This window comes from Gobio gobio (genome assembly GCF_949357685.1).
Source record: "Gobio gobio genome assembly, chromosome: 23".
In the NCBI taxonomy this organism is placed as follows: domain Eukaryota; kingdom Metazoa; phylum Chordata; class Actinopteri; order Cypriniformes; family Gobionidae; genus Gobio; species Gobio gobio.
This window is the reverse complement of record NC_137119.1, coordinates 21,781,351-21,801,994: the sequence shown is the minus strand read 5'-3', so window position 1 is coordinate 21,801,994 and position 20,644 is coordinate 21,781,351. Positions and strand designations below refer to the sequence as shown.

The following is a 20,644-nucleotide window of genomic DNA, read 5'->3' as shown; positions in this document are numbered from 1 at the left end:
TTTTTTTACAGTCATTTAATGGTTTAGGACAGTTTTTCTCAACTTGTGGGTCACAAAAACATTTTGAGTGGGTTGTGGAGTATGCAGTCAAATAATTTTTTTTTTCTTCAGAATTCTGATTTTTGAAAGACATGCGTGAAAGTTGTTGACTCTTTTGTCAGACGCAGTGAAAGTGCATGAAAAAAACGTGTTGTCCTGCTGATACAATATCTTGTCATAAGCGATATTGTCAGGCTATACGTCAGTGTCATTATTCTAACGTTATTTTATAAATAAAAAGTCTCTCACCTCAGGAAAATGAACTTTCCTGTCCTGTGAGACGATATACTGTGCTTGCGGTGTGCACTCTTTAATTGCATGGAGAGGCACGCACTGTATGCCACTTCACTATATACATACAGAGCAAAATAAATTACAAATGTACAACATGTAGTTAAGTTGTCAATTAGTAAGTCATGAAATTACCAAAAAGTACCAATAAATTGCATAGCTTGTACTTTGTGTGTTTGCATGAACAGATTTGCATGCAGGTATAATGTTCATTCTGTTCATTAGGAGCAGCTTCCATGTTTCATTAACGCTTTGTGTTAGTACAGGGAGTGCAGAATTATTAGGCACGTTGATTTTCTGATCATATTTTTTTTCCAGGCACATTTGACCAATTCCAAACCACAGTAATCCTAATAACTACTATTGATTTAGTATTTAATAATGTATAAGTGATATATAATTGTTCATGAAGGCTAGAAATGAAAATCACCTTATATTCAGGTGTGCAGAATTATTAGGCATGTTTTCTTTTACAGATAAATTGAGCCAAAAAAGAGATTTAACTCAGACTGAAAAGTCAAAAAGTATTAAATGCCCATGAGAAGAATGCAATACTAATGCAATACTAGACATTGCAGTCAAGGCATGACCATTGGACAGTGAAATGCTCGTTGGGTCAGCAGGGTCAGACAAAAACAGGTGGTGAAGAAAAGACACCTGTTAACTGCAAAAGAATTAAGAATTAAGGTGAAGAATTAAGGGTGAAACCATCAGGAACCCTTTAGTCTCCAGCGCCACCATTTTCCAAAGCTGCAACCTACCTGGAGTCTCCAGAAGTGCAAGGTGTCAGGATCTCAGAGACTTCAGTTAGGTAAAGAATCCTAAAAAATGACCCCCACTAGATAAGAATCACAAGCTGAAGTGTTGTAAAATACATGAAGAAGGTTTTTTTATAGGCTTTATGGACAGATAGGTTGAGAGTGACTCTTGAAGGACCAGCACCACATCCTCTAGTACCACTGTTTGAAGAATTCATCTTCCAGAATCTGGCAGTACGTTTTGGGAGTTCATTTTTAGTCCATCTCTGCAAAACGGACTTCAGGATGGACTAAAATGAACTCCCAAAACGTACTGCCAGATTCTGGAAGATGAATTCTTCAAACAGTGGTACTAGAGGATGTGGTGCTGGTCCTTCAAGAGTCACTCTCAACCTATCTGTCCATAAAGCCTACAAAAAAAAAACTCCTTCATGTATTTTACAACACTTCAGCTTGTGATCTTATTGTGATCTTGTTCTTATCTAGTGGGGGTCATTTTTTAGGATTCTTTACCTAACTGAAGTCTCTGAGATCCTGACACCTTGCACTTCTGGAGACTCCAGGTAGGTTGCAGCTTTGGAAAATGGTGGCGCTGGAGACTAAAGGGTTCCTGATGGTTTCACCCTTAATTCTTCACCTTAATTCTTAATTCTTTTGCAGTTAACAGGTGTCTTTTCTTCACCACCTGTTTTTGTCAGATCCTGCTGACCCAACGAGCATTTCACTGTCCAATGGTCATGCCTTAACTGCAATGTCTAGTATTGCATTAGTATTGCATCCTTCTCATGGGCATCTAATACTTTTTGACTTTTCAGTCTGAGTTAAATCTCTTTTTTGGCTCAATTTATCTGTAAAAGAAAACATGCCTAATAATTCTGCACACCTGAATATAAGGTGATTTTCATTTCCAGCCTTCATGAACAATTATATATCACTTATACATTATTAAATACTAAATCAATAGTAGTTATTAGGATTACTGTGGTTTGGAATTGGTCAAATGTGCCTGGAAAAAAAATATGATCAGAAAATCAACCTGCCTAATAATTCTGCACTCCCTGTATGTCAGTGTCATTATTCTAACGTTATTTTATAAATAAAAAGTCTCTCACCTCAGGAAAATGAACTTTCCTGTCCTGTGAGACGATATACTGTGCTTGCGGTGTGCACTCTTTAATTGCATGCAGAGGCACGCACTGTATGCCACTTCACTATATACATACAGAGCAAAATAAATTACAAATGTACAACATGTAGTTAAGTTGTCAATTAGTAAGTCATGAAATTACCAAAAAGTACCAATAAATTGCATAACTTGTACTTTGTGTGTTTGCATGAACAGATTTGCATGCAGGTATAATGTTCATTCTGTTCATTAGGAGCAGCTTCCATGTTTCATTAACACTTCGTGTTAGTATAGTGCATTTACCATGGCAACTGTTGTTTCCATAACCCCAAAATTCCACTTAATTTTCACACACCTCATACCAATTTACTAATTTTATTGTATTGACAAAATCAAGTGTGGGAATAAGCCTTACCTTATACTGTTTATTCATCAGTATTAGTCACATTCTTATAATTTATGTGTATGTTATGTAAGGTGAGTCTTAAAGTAAAAAGTAGAGAGTCTTAAAGGGGTCATGAATTGAGAAATCAATGTTTCCTTGAGCTTTTGATATACCGTGGGGAGAACAAGTATTTGATACACTGCCGATTTTACAGGTTTGCCCACTTACAAAGCATGTACAAGTCTGTAATTTTTATCATAGGTACTTTTCAACTGTGAGTGACGGAATCCAGATAACATAACATAAATTATAAGAATGTGACTAATACTGATGATTAAACCTGTTTGTAAATAAAATATATTGTATTAATTTTATTTGTGCATATTTTTTTTTTTTAAAAAGCTTAAAAAAAAAGCTGTGCAATATAGTGTGCTTATTAACTTTACTAGCTTAAATCAGTCCGACGGCCACTTCCTGGCTGTATAAGTGGGTGTTTCTCTGTTCAAATAAGTTGCCCTGATGATTAGACTTAGACTTAGACTCGCAAGTCAGAAACACTCCACAATTCATGTTGTTTCAGATCTGTGATCCATTTCTGAATGTCTCATTATTAGTACAGGTTTTTTACGAGGCTTATTTATGACCAGGAAGAGAAAAAAAGAGGTTAAACCCATATACACATTGACACTGCACAGAAAAGAATCTTAACCATACCTCAGTCACAGTTTAAAAGGAATATGTTTGCATTTTTCTCTCTTTTTGAGGAATTTGCTTGCTTTCTGCGATTCCACTGAGAATTCAACCAGCATGCATTTCCATTCATTTGCAAGAAGATGGCAGTGTTTCTGACTTTTATGTTTCCCTTCCCTATAGGCAGCGTTTATTTTGCAAAACCTCCTTGTGATGCCAATGCCTGCTAATGCAGAAGAGGCCAAAGAGTGTGCCTGGCAGGTATGTTTACATGAGAATAAACTTTCAGAACTGAATATCAATATCACAGCCGGTCTTAAAAGCTCTGTAGACATAACAAATCTGTCTATGGTGATTTCTGGTTTCCTCAGTATTATATTTCCCTTTTTTTTTAAACACTATGTCTTTTTTCCTTGTATTCTTCCCTTTCTTGTGTCTCCCAGAGCCCCTGCGTGCATGATGAGGATTCAGGCTTGTGTCTGGTCGGGCTTCCTGCCCTGCAGGCTCTGTTGTACCACTGCCAGTTTTTTGAGAGCGTGGGCCAGATGGTGAAGAGCTGTTACATGGGCAGACATGCCTTTACCCTCAGCCCCCCTCCTCCGCCAGCCAATGTCACCCAGGGTACGCCGTCCACACGGCCAGAGCACTGCCAGCTATTAGTGGATGTCTGACTCGGTGGCATCCATATGCTTACACACATTATTAATACTGTTCTGTACTAGAGATCATGGCGGGTGTGCCGCATATTTTAGATGATGGTGTTTATATTTATCATTCGCTTGTTATAACAATGTTAGTGTTAATAAGCTGTTAGAGGTAACTATTCCAGTGCATATAATTAAGTTATGAATATCACTGTTTTATTTGTAAATTAAGGGGTGTGTGTTTCTTTCTGTACATGTAGAGACAGATCTGAACGATTCTCTAAAGCACTGGAGAGAGATGCTTGCTCCTCTAAACCAAACTCAAGGCTCAGGGTCCATGTCCACCTCCAGTACTCTGGTCAGTTGAATATTTCATTTGTGGTTGACCAATGTTTTTTTGTTTTTGTTCTAGTGAACAGGCTGGCTGATTTAATGTCCATATATTGTATACTACTGAGTTTGGGGTCAGCAAGATTTCCTTTTTGAAAGAAAAAATACTTTTATTCACAAGGACACATTGAATATCAACTGAGACAGTAAAGACAGTCATTATCTTCAAAATATCTCTTTTTCAAATAAATGCTGTTTTATTTTGCTTTCTATTCATCAAAGTATCCTGAAAAAAATATTACAAAAAATATTAAAATTAACAAAAATATTAAGCAGCACAACTGTTTTCAAAATTGATAATAAGGAATAAGGAATAAATAACCTTCTGTACTAGAAATGTACTATAAAACTAAATATGATTTTAAAATCTAATAATAAATAGAAAACAGTTATGTTGAATTGTAATAATGTTTCAGAATATTACCGTTTTCATTTTTGAATAAATAAATGCTACCCAAAACGTTTGAGCAGTAGTGTATTTGATTTAATATATTGTGGTATGCATGTAAAATAATATAATTAATATAATATAATATAATATAATAATCAAACTAATAATAACTATATTATATTATATTATATTATATTATATTATATTATATTATATTATATTATATTATATTATATTATATTATATTAATTATATTATATTAATTATATTATAATGGGATAATGTACATCCCGCCAGTTGTTCACAGAATAACAAAAGGCTAGATGTACATTATTCCACTTATTACATGGTTACTTTCCATATAAGTAAATCATTTTACACTAAATATTTAATTGAGTTATTATAATAAATATTTTAGGATTTTTAAGCTTCCGTATAGAGAGTCGTTGCTAGTAAGTGGCAAGTTCAAACTAGACAGACGTTTAAGGTATACAGTCATACCCCTTATTACACTGCATTTCGCCACATAAATAATTATGCGGATTAGAGATATTGATTTGAGATGAAACTCCGACCAACATCTTTCGGCTCATCTAATGTGTAGCTCTTCACAACCCTTAGGTAACATCTCTCTGAACTGTTTTCAAATTGTTGTCATGCCAGTTTCTGTGTTCTTCAGATTCCATCAGGTAGCTCTAGTGGTACTCATTCTCCAATTCCCACCTCAAATGTTACTGGAATCCAGGATGCTCCAGTCAACAGACTTACTGCTCAGGGTACGACTTTTTTTTGTTGGTTTCTACTAACTGACAGTTTGGTCTTGAGGGGAATGTTTCTGTCAGTCTTTAGTGATTTGAGTCTTTCTGCTGTTATTTCTTTGTGTTGTAGGTCAGAGTGACACGGACAGCTCAGACTCCACTCTCACTCAGGAGTCACACCCAGGGGGAAGGACCGAGCCTGTTGCTATAGTAACACCTCACCTGTTGCTAGCTGTGTGCGGTTTACTGGATAACCTGCTGGCTGTGCTTCCCGAGTTTAGTCTATCTGCCCTCAAGCACAACCAAATACTTCAGAGCATGGCCAGGTTAGAGAGACATGTGAAGACCGATATTTTGCAGAATTCTGGCATTATTTATATATTATTAAATCATCATACTGATGTTTTATTAGTCAAGACACCTTTATTTATGTAGTGCTTTATACAATACAGATTGCTTCAAAGCAGTGATAGACAGGAAAATAATTTAAGGCAGCTCTACAGAAAACAGTCAAATTAGTGACTATTTTCACTAATATAAATGTTTACTAAAAAATATAGTGAATATTAGCAGTTAATGTAAAGTGGGATGAATGTGGATGAGAATAAAGTTATACTTGCTTGTGAAACTGAGGCAAGAGGTGTGCATGGCAGTGGGGCGGCAGTGGCTCAGTGGTTCATGTAGGTTGTCTACAAACCAGAAGTTTGGTGGTTCAATCCCTGGTTCCACCTGACCAAGTGTCGAGGTGAAAAGGTTATTTGAGTGAAAACAATAGAGTATGAATTGAGCAGTTGGAAGTTAGCAGAACTAGTTAGAAGAGTTTATATCTCACAATTCTGACTTTATATCTCACAACTCTGACTTTATGACTCGCAATTTTAACTTTGTCTCACAATTGCGAGTATATTTCGGAGAAAGAATTGCAAAATGTAAACTCACAATTGTGAGATAGAAAGTTGCAATTATCTTTTAAAAATGTTTATTCTGTGGCGGAAACAAGCTTCCATACATAATACAGACCTGTGCACCAAGGTTATTATCGTTAACTAAAACTATTAAAAGTATTTCTGCTTGAAATAAAGCTGGAATATATATATATATAATTTACAGTGAGGAAAATAAGTACTTGAACACCCTGCTATTTTGAAAGTTCTCCCACTTAGAAATCATGGAGGGGTCTGAAATTGTCATCGTAGGTGCATGTCCACTGTGAGAGACATAATCTAAAAAAAAAAATCCAGAATTTATAACTATTTATAACAAATTTTAACTATTTATTTGAATGATACAGCTGCAAATAAGTATTTGAACACCTGTCTATCAGCTAGAATTCTGACCCTCAAAGACCTGTTAGTCTGCCTTTAAAATGTCCACCTCCACTCCATTTATTATCCTAAATTAGATGCACCTGTTTGAGGTTGTTAGCTGCATAAAGACACCTGTCCACCCCATACAATAAGTAAGAATCCAACTACTAACATGGCCAAGACCAAAGAGCTGTCCAAAGACACTAGAGACAAAATTGTACACCTCCACAAGGCTGGAAAGGGCTACGGGGAAATTGCCAAGCAGCTTGGTGAAAAAAGGTCCGCTGTTTGAGCAATCATTAGAAAATTGAAGAAGCTAAACATGACTGGCAATCTCTCTCGGACTGGGGATCCATGCAAGATCTCACCTCGTGGGGTCTCACCTTGTGGGGTCTCAATGATCCTAAGAAAGGTGAGAAATCAGCCCAGAACTACATGGGAGGAGCTGGTCAATGACCTGAAAAGAGCTGGGACCACCGTTTCCAAGGTTACTGTTGGTAATACACTAAGACGTCATGGTTTGAAATCATGCATGACACGGAAGGTTCCCCTGCTTAAACCAGCACATGTCCAGGTCCGTCTTAAGTTTGCCAATGACCATTTGGATGATCCAGAGGAGTCATGGGAGAAAGTCATGTGGTCAGATGAGACCAAAATAGAACTTTTTGGTCATAATTCCACTAAACGTGTTTGGAGGAAGAAGAATGATGAGTACCATCCCAAGGACACCGTCCCTACTGTGAAGCATGGTGGTGGTAGCATCATGCTTTTGGGGTGTTTTTCTGCACATGGGACAGGGCGACTGTACTGTATTAAGGAGAGGATGACCGGGGCCATGTATTGTGAGATTTTGGGGAACAACCTCCTTCCCTCAGTTAGAGCATTGAAGATGGATCGAGGCTGGGTCTTCCAACATGACAATGACCCGAAGCACACAGCCAGGATAACCAAGGAGTGGCTCTGTAAGAAGCATATCAAGGTTCTGGCGTGGCCTAGCCAGTCTCCAGACCTAAACCCAATAGAGAATCTTTGGAGGGAGCTCAAACTCTGTGTTTCTCAGCGACAGGCCAGAAACCTGACTGATCTAGAGAAGATCAGTGTGGAGAAGTGGGCCAAAATCCCTCCTGCAGTGTTTGCAAACCTGGTGAAAAACTACAGGAAACGTTTGACCTCTGTAATTGCAAACAACGGCTACTGTACCAAATATTAACATTGATTTTCTCAGGTGATCAAATACTTATTTGCAGCTGTATCATACAAATAAATAGTTAAAAATCATACATTGTGATTTCTGGATCTATTTTTTTAGATTATGTCTCTCACAGTGGACATGCACCTGCGATGACAATTTCAGACCCCTCCATGATTTATAAATAGCAGGGTGTTCAAATACTTATTTTCCTCACTGTACATATATACCTTCCTAAATCCGGAAATTAAACAAAAAATGTAAATGTTGCATTGGCAATAAACTCAAATAAGTTTAAGCACTAAAATTATTAACTGGAAATAAATAAATAAATAACCAAAACTAATTAAAAATAAATCAAACCTAAATAGCAATATTTTTTTAAAATGACAAAAACACATAATTACTAAACTACTAAATCGAACTAAAATAAACATAACTATAAATACAAAAAATAATAGATAATTCAAAATATTTATACAACTAAAATAACACTGCCATGCACACCTCTTGCCTCAGTTTCACACGCAAGTATAACTTTATGGTTTACCTGACAACACTTTAACACTACCACATCCTGCCTGCGTTCTGCCCACTTTTTCTAAATACCAAATTGTGGGTGTTTTGTCTGTTGGCTAACAGAAAGACCCACATAAAATGTAAAAAAAAAGAAAGAAAAAAAAAGCCCCTTAACTGTTTTAAAGGTCCCATGGCATGGATTTTTTTTATTATTTTATAATGTTTCCTGAGGTGTACTTCTATTGTTAGTATGATTTTTACATCACAAAATGTCATAATTTAGAAATAATAGGCATTTTTTCTATCTTGATATTAGCCCTCTGGCTTGAATGCTCTGTTTCAAAGGGCGTGTCTGCTGTGAGACTTCAGTGAAAACGCCCACTGTTGTGATTGGCTGACATCTTTGCATTTGAAATGAGTTTTAGATTATGTGGCGGAGGAAGCGTGGTTTAGTGAGGTCAAGCTTTAGTGAGGTCACTGCAGAGTGTGTGTGTGAATGCAGTGATCTCGTCATTGCAACGCATTTTCTCTCACAAAATGCTTTCACCACAACTAACAGCAAACACGACATTGACATGAATACAGTAAGAGTTTTGTTGTGCAGCATAACAGTGTCATTCGTTATTATGGCAGTTTGGGCAAGTGTGCCGATACACTCGCGATGTGTGATTAACACCTTCGAGCCATTATAAAGAGAGTGTTGTCTAATCATTTAAATAACAGATATGTTTTATGTTACTAACAGAAACGATGCGAAGTTGATCGTTTTACGTTAGTCACTGGCTTGATTCACTGATGCATAAACAGTATTACACGGTTTAGAAAGAAAGTCTGTGTGAACTTGAATAATTAGCTACACATCAGAAATCACTGATCACAGATCAGGCATTAATGAACACTGTTACTCACTGTTTGTGGCGGTGCTGTTGAATCCATATGGTAAAAATCTGTTCGTAAAGCCTGTGCCTTGCAACTAAAATAAACTGAATCCATTTTCTCCAAATTCTCTGGGCGGGCAAAGCAGAGGAAGGGGAGGTAACCTTTTCTTGTATGACGACATACAGGGAAGATTGCAGATCGGCTCGTCTGAGCTCTCATTTTCTCAAAGGCAGAGCAGGATACCCAGAACTCATTTTACACCTATCGAAATGTATAGCCACTTAGGGACCATATATATATATATGGTCCCTAAGTGGCTATACATTTCGATAGGTGTAAAATGAGTTCTGGGTATCCTGCTCTATATATATATATATATATATATATATATATATATATATATAGAGGGGAACTCATATTAATGTTAAAAAAATGTATGCCATGGGACCTTTTAAGTTGGATTCCATTTATTTATTTCTAGGTTTATATATGTATTCCTCTATTTAGACTAGGAAAAAAACCTGTGAGCTCAGTAGCATGACTTCCTGTTGGTTTTATGCTGTCTGTTTCAGTGTGGTGGATGCGGCGACCATATCTCAATGTGTCAGTGAGTTAAGGACACCTCTCCTGCCAGCTGCTATGGAAGATGCTAGGAACCAGGTGCATTATGGGATTTTCTACCTCCACTTAAACACCGATCTGTCATAAGGGAATGTGCGCCTGCTGAATGCCACTGAAAGCTCTGCAAATTTCCACAAAATTGGAACACCAACATACTCACAAACTTCTATACATCCTCTACCACATGCATGTTTTTTTGTTTTTGTTTTTAATATTTTTGATAATTTGATAATGCTTTTAGCTAACAAGGTAGTACTGTTAAGGCCAATTCGCATTGTGCTGACAGATGGCAACAGGCACCTCATTGGGTTTTGTTGGATCAGTGCGTTACCTGTCAGAAGTCCATTGCCGTCTGTCGGAGCTTGTTTTTCGCCGATTGAACATGCTGAATTGGAATTAGAATGTCTGAGAAGTGACGTGCTGTAATCTGGCGTTGGACTGCGTCTGTCGTGAAGTGTGAATTGGTCTTTAGTGGTATCTCACATTTTACCATGAATAAATCCCTTCTGGACATAAAATGCAAACCAAGTCATCAGATTCTGATGCAAACTCTTAGTGTGTGTGTATAGCTGAATCTGTAGCCTTTCAAAGTATAGGCAATTTGGTCCAAACATGCGCACTAGAAAGTTTCTGGGCTATTTTTCTTCAGAAGTTATGCCTGATAAAAATATCTTGAATATCTATAAACTAGAATTGCGATATCTCTTAACCAACTTACAAAAGTGCTCATCAACGTGATATTCTATTATTTTAGCTGTATTCCATAGTTTGTTGTTGTTTTGTTTCTTTTCCGATTGAAAGAAGTCAGTGTCGCCACCTTGTGGGCAAAGTAATCAAGGCACATATCATACGCGGTTAGAAAAATGGCATGCTATACTCATGACAATTCAGATCACACGCACTGTACAAATGCCCTTGCATAGTGAAAAAAACAAACTATACTTTGTGCTTAAAGGGATAGTTCCTCAAAAAGGGAAAAATATATAATAATTTCCAAAAAGGTCACAAAGGCAATTTAACTTAATAAGGCCGTTTTTTGGCATGACAACAGTGTTTGGTGGCTTGAGAACGCAAACTTTTAAATAGGTTTTCAAATAGTTTTCTTCATGTAAACTTAAAAAAACGCGAATCTGTGAGAACGGTGACAGCATGTACGTAAGTATCACGTGTTTAGTCTATAGGCAAGTGTGTTTGAATACATATTTGCGCAGGCGCAGGCAGTTTTTCTTTATAAAATGACAGCTAAATTTCTGTCTGGCATGCTCCACTCCACTATTTTTGAAAATAGGCTCATTTTCCAACTCCCCTAGAGTTAAACAGTTTAGTTTTACCATTTTCGAATCCATTCAATCTCCAGGTCTGGTGGTAGTACTTTTAGCATAGCTTAGCATAGATCATTGAATCTGATTCGATTCTGATTCTGACTCGCTAAAAAAAAATGACCAAAGAGTTTCGATATTTTTTCTATTTAAAGTGTAGTCACATTGTGTACTAAGACTGACGGAAAATGAAGAGTTGTGATTTTCTAGGTACGTTGTAATTTTTTTGAGCGAGATGCTAACGTTCTAATCAGATTCAATGATCTATGCTAAGCTATGCTAAAAGTGCTACCGCCAGACCCGGAGATCAGCTGAATGGATTCGAAAATGGTAAAACTCAACTGTTTAACTCTAGGGGAGTTGGAAAATTAGCCTATTTTCAAAAATATTGGAGTGTTCTTTTAATACAGCGTTTTTAGTCGTTTTCCGCAGATCCATGTGTATGGGAATCATTTTGATAACGTTTTTATCTGTACAGAGGGAAAGGGAAGGGAAGGAGGCCTTCACATGGGACAATTTAGTTGACACGATCTCTGCTGACACTTCAGGTCCACCATCTGATGTAAATACGGCCTGGATCTGGCAGATCTGGAAACCTCGGGATAAACAGAGAGACTAATATTAGCGTAGATGCCATTCTTCTTGTGATGTAATGAGTACATCAGGTGTTATGGGAAGTGTTCCCGGTTCCGGCTGACCTAGTTAATGCAATCATTTAACTGATTTGAATAATAGAAATTGATAATGTTCTATGTGTATGTCAGGTTAAAGAGATCCATGTTTAGTCTAGATTTAAAGTGTGTCTGCTTCCCTAACAATGCTAGGAAGACTGTTGCAGAGTTTAGGTGCCTGCGGTTGATTTTGATATTCTAGGTATTATCAACCGGCTAGAATTTTGAGATTGCAATAGGCGCGAAGCAGTATAATGCGTTAAGAGCTCATTTAAGTACTGGGGAGCTAAACCATTTAGTTATTTTTAAGTAACTAGCAATATTTTTAAATGTATGCAATGTTTAATAGGGAGCCAATGCAGTGTTGACAGAACTGGGCTAGTATAGTCATACTTCCTGGTTCTAGTAAGAACTCTAGCTGCTGAATTTTGGATCAGCTGGAGTTTATTTATTAAGCATGCAGGGCATCCACCCAGTAGAGCATTACAATAATCTAGCCTTGAGGTCATAAATGAATGAACTGTTCTGCATTTTGCATTGTGAGCATATGTCGTAGTTTAGATATATTTTCAAGATGGAAGAATGTGGTTTTGCAGATGCTAGAAACGTGGCTTTCAAATAAAAGATTGGTATCAAGGAGCACACCCAGGTTCCTAACTGACAAAGACTTGACAGACTTCACAAGAATTAGATTAAACCGCTCTATTCTTAAAGCTTTTATGACCATTTTGGATCTTGTAAGTTTTGATTACCTTGACTTTTAATAGAAGGAAAGTGTCAATAGACCTGTCAGGTTTCATAAAAAATATCTTAATTTGTGTTTCGAGGATTAACCAAAGACTTGTGGGGTCGGAACAACATGATGAGGGTAAATTATGACTGTTTGGGTGAACTAACCCTTTAAACCTATCACAGCCTTTCATTTAAGCACACACACTCAAGTACAATAGAAGGGCATCTTGGTTTTTAGTTCAGTTCCGCTTTGTGCCAATTAGTCAGCTATTTGTTGTCGTTTAGGGTTGTGGAACCAAAGTGCTGTATGTGTGTTTTTTCATAAGTAACTCGACACTCGTTACCACTGACTCTCTCTTTCTCTCCCATCACCCCCTTGTTTCTCCCTCAGGTGCTGAGTAGCTTGTATTATGTGCAAAGTTTGTGTAAGCTCCTGCAGTCAGCAGCAATGCACAGTGAGGATGAGCCGTTCCACCGAGAGCTCTTCAAACCCCTGCTGAACAACCTAATTTCCATCCTCATGCTGTCTGTCGCTGACTTGGGTAACACAAAACATCCAAAAAACCCAACCCCCCCAAAATCTTACAAACAAGACCTTCATATGAAAGAAAAGAGTTTTTAGATGAGTGTGTGGTTGTTTTGGTCCTTAGATGCGCAGGCCCAGGGTGCAGTGCTCAACACCTGGGCGGATGTGTTGATGCTCCTGGCTACTCTGCTGCGCAGGAACCAAGCTGTGGTCGGCCCATCTGTCAGTGTGGCACTGGGGAAACACTGGCAGTGCTTTTCAGGTGACACACACATGCATACACACACACCAAAGTGTGTTACAAAGGGTGGAGACAGGCAAATGGAGAGGGAAGGCAGAAAGATACAGAAGAGTACAAAGAAAAAATGGTGGCAAACCTGATGAAAGTGCAAAGGGATAGAGGGGAAAGAAAGATTGAGGAGTTTAGATGGAAGAGAGGATGATGTTGAGAAGGAAGGAGACAGCTGAGGAGAAGGAGACAGATGCAGTGGGAGGCCAGCTCATTATGCTTGTATATGTGGATGGGTGTCCCTGCTGCAGATGACAGACTGGGACAGAGACAGGGAGAACAATCAGCCTGCTTTAGATCTGATGGATGTGGTAGAAAATCCTAAAACAGGTGGGTGGGCAGTAGACTCGCTGACTTGCCTGCAGGTATCCAGGCTTTGGAAGCCTTTTTTAAAAGCCTGTGAGTTTGGAGAGACTTTTCGTCAGATGTTCCCTTGTGGTAAAGATTGTTTGTTGTGAAGTTTCGTATATTTTGCATGTTCTCGCCTCGAAGTTGGAGTTCAAGAAAAGCTCAGAAAACTAAATATTAGCATTCTTTATGTTAAGTCTTTGCCCTCTCTTGTGACAGATACCATCCGAGTGTGTTTGAACCAATCGGGCGCAGAGTCTTCTCTCTATACGTCGACCCTGCACTTTCTGTGTGTGCTGTTTACAGAGGAGGCTAAAAGGAGATCGGGAGGCCGCACACAGGATCTGACCAGCAAGGGCCAAAACTCATCACTGACGGTCCTGTCTTTTGAGCCTGGAGAAGTCATGTGTGAACTATTACTAGAGGTAACACGGATTTAGTGTAGGTTGTAAATAATCTCGGAAACAAAATCCGTGGGCCATTCATGGACGAGTTCCGCGCACAAAATGGCAAGCTCAAACCGGATTCTTACAATTGTAATGTCTGTATTCATGGTTTTCCATGTTTTTAAGGGGAAATTTATATATGTTCTCAAATCTGATTGCTGTCTGGATTCATGGAAATAAATACTGTGTATGTTATAGGGATGTGCCCAAAGCCAAATACCTTATTCGGAAAAGCACAGATAATGTTTTCAAAACGAATAAAGAATTTTGCCGAACAGGACTTGACATTAACAGCCGTCAAATTCAGGTGGATTTCAGCAGTGGTGTGTAACACAGTCACCCCTACTAGCCACTTTGGCGGGTTGAATTTTATATGCTCTCTCTCGTCCCTCCTACAGCGAGTTGACCCGCCTCCCCTCGCTCGCTCGCTCCCGATGAATATTGTTGGTGTTACAAGGCTTGAATTTCGGCGTGGGATTGAATTTTTTAAATGAAAGCAAATCAAGTTGCTGTCTCCGTGCGTCTCAGAAATCAGAGCTTGGAAAGAGTAATAGCAACTAAAATACACCATCATACACATTTTCTACTATTTTATATGTATTTACAGTATTTAAACTTTGTACGATATGAGCTACATGATATTTCTCGATCTCACTATTGGAGACGGCTGGCATTTATGTATTCTTTGTTCAGATTTGCATTTGTATGCATTAGGGATGCAACAATACAGTTAGTCCACGGTTCAATACATACCTCGGTTTTTACCCACGGTTTTCGGTTCGGTTCGGTTCTGATGGCTTGTCACACATTTTTTGTTATTCTATTCTTAGGCGACAGGAACCGCAAGAGGTTAAAGAGAAAAAAGACACTTTTTTTATTGCAATAATCTTTCTTTATTTTACTTAAAAGAATTGAAAAACCTTACTTAAACTTAAAACTTTACTTAAAAAAAACCCTTGTACACATTCCTAGTGTATTGGATAATCTAAAATAAATATATATAAAGATTTACACTGGCAGCTCAGAGCTGTACAGCAGCATTTAAGTATGAAATTGAATGAATGAATGTACAAATAAAACACTACATAGACTTCACTATAAAATATATACACTGATTCTTAGCTACTGTATTAGTTTTTCAGTCAAGAGCAGTGAGTGATTTTCTCTTTGTCTTTTGTTGTTGTATTAACATTAAAGGGATATTTCACTCAAAACTGAAAATTCTGTCATCGAGAAATGAATACAGGTTTGGAAAAACATTAGAGTGAGTAAATAATGACATAATTTTATAGGTGAACTGTCCCTTTAAGGACCGCGTGTTCACTGGCTGCGCTGCTGTCAGTTTAAGACCTCTAACGTTACACATCTAATATACAGACACGATTGCGATTTTACTTTCACTTTAACCGACTGTGTTTATGTTAACCTTGTGTGTATTTGACAGTATTAACGCAGTAAGACGACTACTTAGTTCAGTATTAACGTGTTTGACAGGCTTTTAGTGCGCGCGCTCTGAAAAGCGCATGTTAATACCGCGCACGCGAATGAAACCGGCAGGGCTTTAAAACGCATGCAAATAATGAACTTTCGTGATTGTGAATAACTATAGTGTCTTGTGATAATAACTCTACCACTAACGTGTAATGTGAATGTATGTCGCGTAGACTCGCGTTGTTCAGTATTGGGATGGAGGCAAATTATAGAATTTGTAGAAAAATATTTAATTAAATGCGAAACCGAAAAAAACGCAATTCACAAGCGCGTATTGAACCGTGAATGCCGTACCGAACGGTTCAATATTATATTGAGAATTGTGGCATCCCTAGTATGCATAGTAAAAGTTGTTTTTAGCAATGTTTAACTATTTCAAACTATACAGTAGAATCCGACTCTTTTTATTTGAGATTGTGGATGATTCATACATAACTCAAACATAAAGTTCCTCTGGAAAATAAAAATGAAGATTATTTATTATTTAGTATTATTGGTGTAATTAAAAGATATTTAAATATTTATTTTTCAGGATCTGGACAGGTCCCCGAGTCGGGACTTATATATTGTTACATGATGACAAAAATTGCTTCCTACATGCTGATTATACCATACTGACTTATATTTGATTTAAAATAATGAAACTTTACTATGCTTTATTTTTATATATATATATATATATATATATATATATATATATATATATATATATATATATATATATATATATATATATATATATATATATATATAAAAATATTGTTTTAAGAAATAATCAATTATTTTTAAGATTTCTTTATTATTATTTCTTTATTTATTTTCTATTTGCAGCAATATGAGAAGATTCCGTTCCAGGATCCGTTCAAAAAGCTGATGGCCAAAACGTTCATGTCTCTCTTAGCCTGTAGCTCCAGTGCACAGAGTTACGCCTGTAAAGGTAAAGATCACTTCATTGTTCTTCAACACAATCACACAATGAGGAACTTATTTGTGACGTACAGTACAATAGGCATATGCTAGTGTTCACAACACAAAGCTCCCTCCCCATTCCACCGTTTATGGAAATTAAACCACACAGTTGGATCACAGAGAAATTATCATAGTTTTGATGTCATAAATATGAGTACATTTGCATATGCTTGCCTACATTTACATATTAACACATATTCAGTAGTCAGCATCTTAAAGGGATCCCATGGTGTTGAGACTTGTATGGCTTAATATAACATAAATTATGTCTCTTACTGAAATATGTAGTTGAAAACCCATGAAAGATCCACGTTATTTAAAAAAATCCATTATATATTTGGACAATGGGCGGCGCCATTTTGTTTGCGTTCAAGGTTGATGACGTAGAATGGTTGCACTCGGCAATCAACTGTCTCTACCCGTAGCTATTATTAACACAACACACCTCGAAAAATATTTCAGAGTTAAACAAAACCAATCAATTGCACAAACGCTCTCGCACACACATTACACAACAATCAAACCAGCCGCCCACAAACACACACACACACACACACCTTTTTTTACAGCCTATGACACACACACACACAAACACACATCTGACAGCTCTGTTCTCAATCGAGATGTGTTATGGGCTGCCCTCGTTAGTCTCCACGACAGGGGCTGAATCTGAAATTGCCCCCTAAAACCTCATTCACTATTCCCTACGTTATCCACTAATTCAGTTCACTTGATGAGTGAATGAAAACGAGTGAGTGAATTCGGACAGCTGTTGTTTTTACATCAGCTGTACACTCATTATTGCGGTTCAATGTGGGATTGAATGAGTGCACTCATAACGTCCACTATGGTTTCGGACACCACTACAAATTGCTGTCCCCTCAAATAGTGCCCCATTTGAGGATATAGGGGGCGATTTCGGATTCAGCCATGGAGAGTGCTGGCCTGCCGAATCGGAACCAGTTGACAGGCTAGGCAAGTCAACCTCATGTATAACATTACAGCACAGTGCGTGGATGTGTGTGTGTGAGCGCGTCGATCTATTGGTGTGTGTGTGTGTGTGTGTGTGTGTGTGTGTGTGTGTGTGTGTGTGTGTGTGTGAGTGTGTGAGTGTGTGAGTGTGTGAGTGTGTGAGTGTGTGAGTGTGTGAGTGTGTGAGTGTGTGAGTGTGTGAGTGTGTGAGTGTGTGAGAGAGAGAGAGAGAGAGAGAGAGAGAGAGAGAGAGAGAGAGAGAGAGAGAGAGAGATTGTGTGCACGTGTGTTTTAAATGTAATTAATTGATTGGTTTTGTTTAACTCTGAAACATTTTTCGAGGCGTGTTGTGGTAAAAATAGCTACGGGTAGCGCCAGTTGATTGCCGAGTGCAACCATTCTATGTCATCAACCTAGAACGCAAACAAAATGGCGGCGCCCATTGTCCAAATATATAATGGATTTTTTAAATAACGTGGATCTTTCATGGGTTTTCTACTACATATTTCAGTAAGAGACATAATTTATGTTATATTAAGCCATACAAGTCTTGACAGCATGGGATCCCTTTAAAGGTCCCCTTCTTCGCGATTCCATTGTTCAAACTTTAGTTAGTGTGTAATGTTGCTGTTAGAGCATAAATAATACCTGTAAAATTATAAAGCTCAAAGTTCAATGCCAAGCGAGATATTTTATTTAACAGAAGTTCCCTTTCAAAGCCTACAGCGAACGGCTGGCTTGGACTACATCCTGGTACTTCCTTCTTTAATTACGTCAGTAGAGCAGTAGAACAGACTAACCTCCGCCCACAAAGAAACGCGAAAAAGGGGGCGCGGTCTTGTTGCTGTCCCACGTGGAGAAGCGGACGGTCGCGTGGAGAAAAGGAACTGTTGCGTTGAGTGTGTTTATCGCCATGTCATCGAGACCCTGTTATTTTCATCCAGGAGTCAAATCACCTTTGTTTGGCTTTCCCAGGGACGCTGTAGAGATTATTGAACGCATACATCTCTCCGTTAAGAGGCGTGACCTTTCCAACTTGCGCTAAGCTGCTGTCAAATTACAACACAGGAACCGCTTTCACGTGCGCTAAGCTGTGGTCGAATCACAGCACAGGAACCGCTGGCACAATCAGAACTCGTTACGTGTTTCTGAAGGAGGGACTTTATAGAACAAGGAAATCACCAGCCGTTTTTAGGACAGTGGAAACAGTGGTATACAGATAAGTAAATAGTGTGAAAAATACTGTGTTTTTTTACACGCGAAACATGAACACATATTATATTGCACACTGTAAACACAATCAAAGCTTCAAAAAAACACGAAGAACGGGACCTTTAAAGGTAGAGTAGCATTAATAAGTCTTAAAGGTACACTTGCATAAACATCCTGTTTTATTCTGGGAGTCAAAGAGGGTGGAAAATTATCATGTATAATAAATTACTACGCATTACTTGCCTAACATAAGTAAACATTAGGAGGTAAAGATGCTACAAAATGCATAGCAGTTAAAAAATGTGCTACAACCTATAACTAGGAGGAAATCTTGCATACACATTCGTTTTAGTCCTAGGGTACATTATATTTGTGTTTAATGCCTGATGTAACTGTCTGATGGATGAGTACATAGACACATACATATCTCTTCTCCCTCTTCAGCTGGTGTGATTGACAGCTGTGTGGAACGCATGAAGCACATTTACGCAGAGCTTCACATGGAGTCTGTGAAAACGGGCAAGAACGCTCACAGGAGGAAGGTACATAGGGTTCCAGCAACATGACAGACAGCTTCAACATCAGAAACACCGTGTAGGGAGGAGGGGGGAGGGAGGCAGAGGGAGAGACAGTGCTGCCACAGATGTGACACAAAAATGTCAAAACTGAAGCGATCCTCTGGTTCCGTTGATTTCCTCATGGTTGTACCACTTTATATTACTTGCATTAATAACATCAATGATCATTATTGCTTATATAATGCAGATCATTGGTGAAACTCCATTAAAATTGCCATAAACATAATGAAATCTTTATTAATATATGGGTCAGTGACAAATAATTATGTCCAAGATGATCTTTTTGAAAAATCTGATGTAAAGCTCATGGTTTTACATGTTTTTGGATGTGTATAAATTAAATTAAATTAAGGGCTGTTAACGTGTGCAATTAATTTAAATTCCTTAACGCGTTAAAATTATTTAACGCAATTAACGCAAAAAAATTACAGAAGTACCCCTTCTGTCATTAGCGTACTTTTCGTCACGCAGTTATTTGATCTTGGAGGTCTGGAGTTTATCACAATCACACTGAGCATCTACAGCACCCGTAACCCTGGTAGGAGGGCATTTCCATTCTTTAACCAGATTCTGCTTTTCTGCTTGTGATCAGGCCATTTAAAACCGTTAAATTCTGGGAAAGTGTTCAGTGATCCAGTAATGAAATTCATTCAAACAGTCCAAAACGGCGCTAATGCAAAGAAAGCCAGGCTGATAACATCGGATATATCAGAGAGAATAGAGACTCACATCGCGTTTTTAGTGAATCATTTCAATGTGTGCTTTGCCTTAAAACCAAGGGGGTAATCCAGCACCCGGAAAGCGTACCTTCCATAGGGGCAGCCATTGCTAACCAAGCCATCACCTGCTGTTAGCATTCCATTGACTCCCATTCATTTTGGCGTCACTTTGACAGTGAATAACTTTACATCTGAGGCGTTTAAAGACTACATTTGACCATTGTTTATTTCTAAAGAAACACGACAATGTATAAAAGGCTTCATTACCTTGTATCTTACACTATCGCCCCGTAGAAGACGTTTTTGTAAAAAATAGGATAACGATTGCATCATAACCACGCGACTCTGTCGCACAGTAGAGAAATTACCATATAGACAGGAGGAG

General features: G+C 38.0%; 1 protein-coding gene across 1 annotated transcript in view; it reads left to right on the top strand.

Annotated features, from left to right (window-relative positions):
* The window catches only part of rttn (rotatin), a 98,050-nt gene that overhangs the window by 57,006 nt on the left and 20,400 nt on the right, over window positions 1–20,644 (top strand). Inside the window, exons 32-42 of the mRNA XM_079805750.1 lie at window positions 3,473–3,550; window positions 3,733–3,910; window positions 4,194–4,291; window positions 5,394–5,490; window positions 5,603–5,798; window positions 9,939–10,026; window positions 13,101–13,251; window positions 13,360–13,497; window positions 14,092–14,297; window positions 16,641–16,746; window positions 19,407–19,504. Coding sequence (XP_079661876.1) covers window positions 3,473–3,550; window positions 3,733–3,910; window positions 4,194–4,291; window positions 5,394–5,490; window positions 5,603–5,798; window positions 9,939–10,026; window positions 13,101–13,251; window positions 13,360–13,497; window positions 14,092–14,297; window positions 16,641–16,746; window positions 19,407–19,504 — 1,434 coding nt within the window. The remainder of the gene's footprint in view (window positions 1–3,472; window positions 3,551–3,732; window positions 3,911–4,193; window positions 4,292–5,393; window positions 5,491–5,602; window positions 5,799–9,938; window positions 10,027–13,100; window positions 13,252–13,359; window positions 13,498–14,091; window positions 14,298–16,640; window positions 16,747–19,406; window positions 19,505–20,644) is intronic.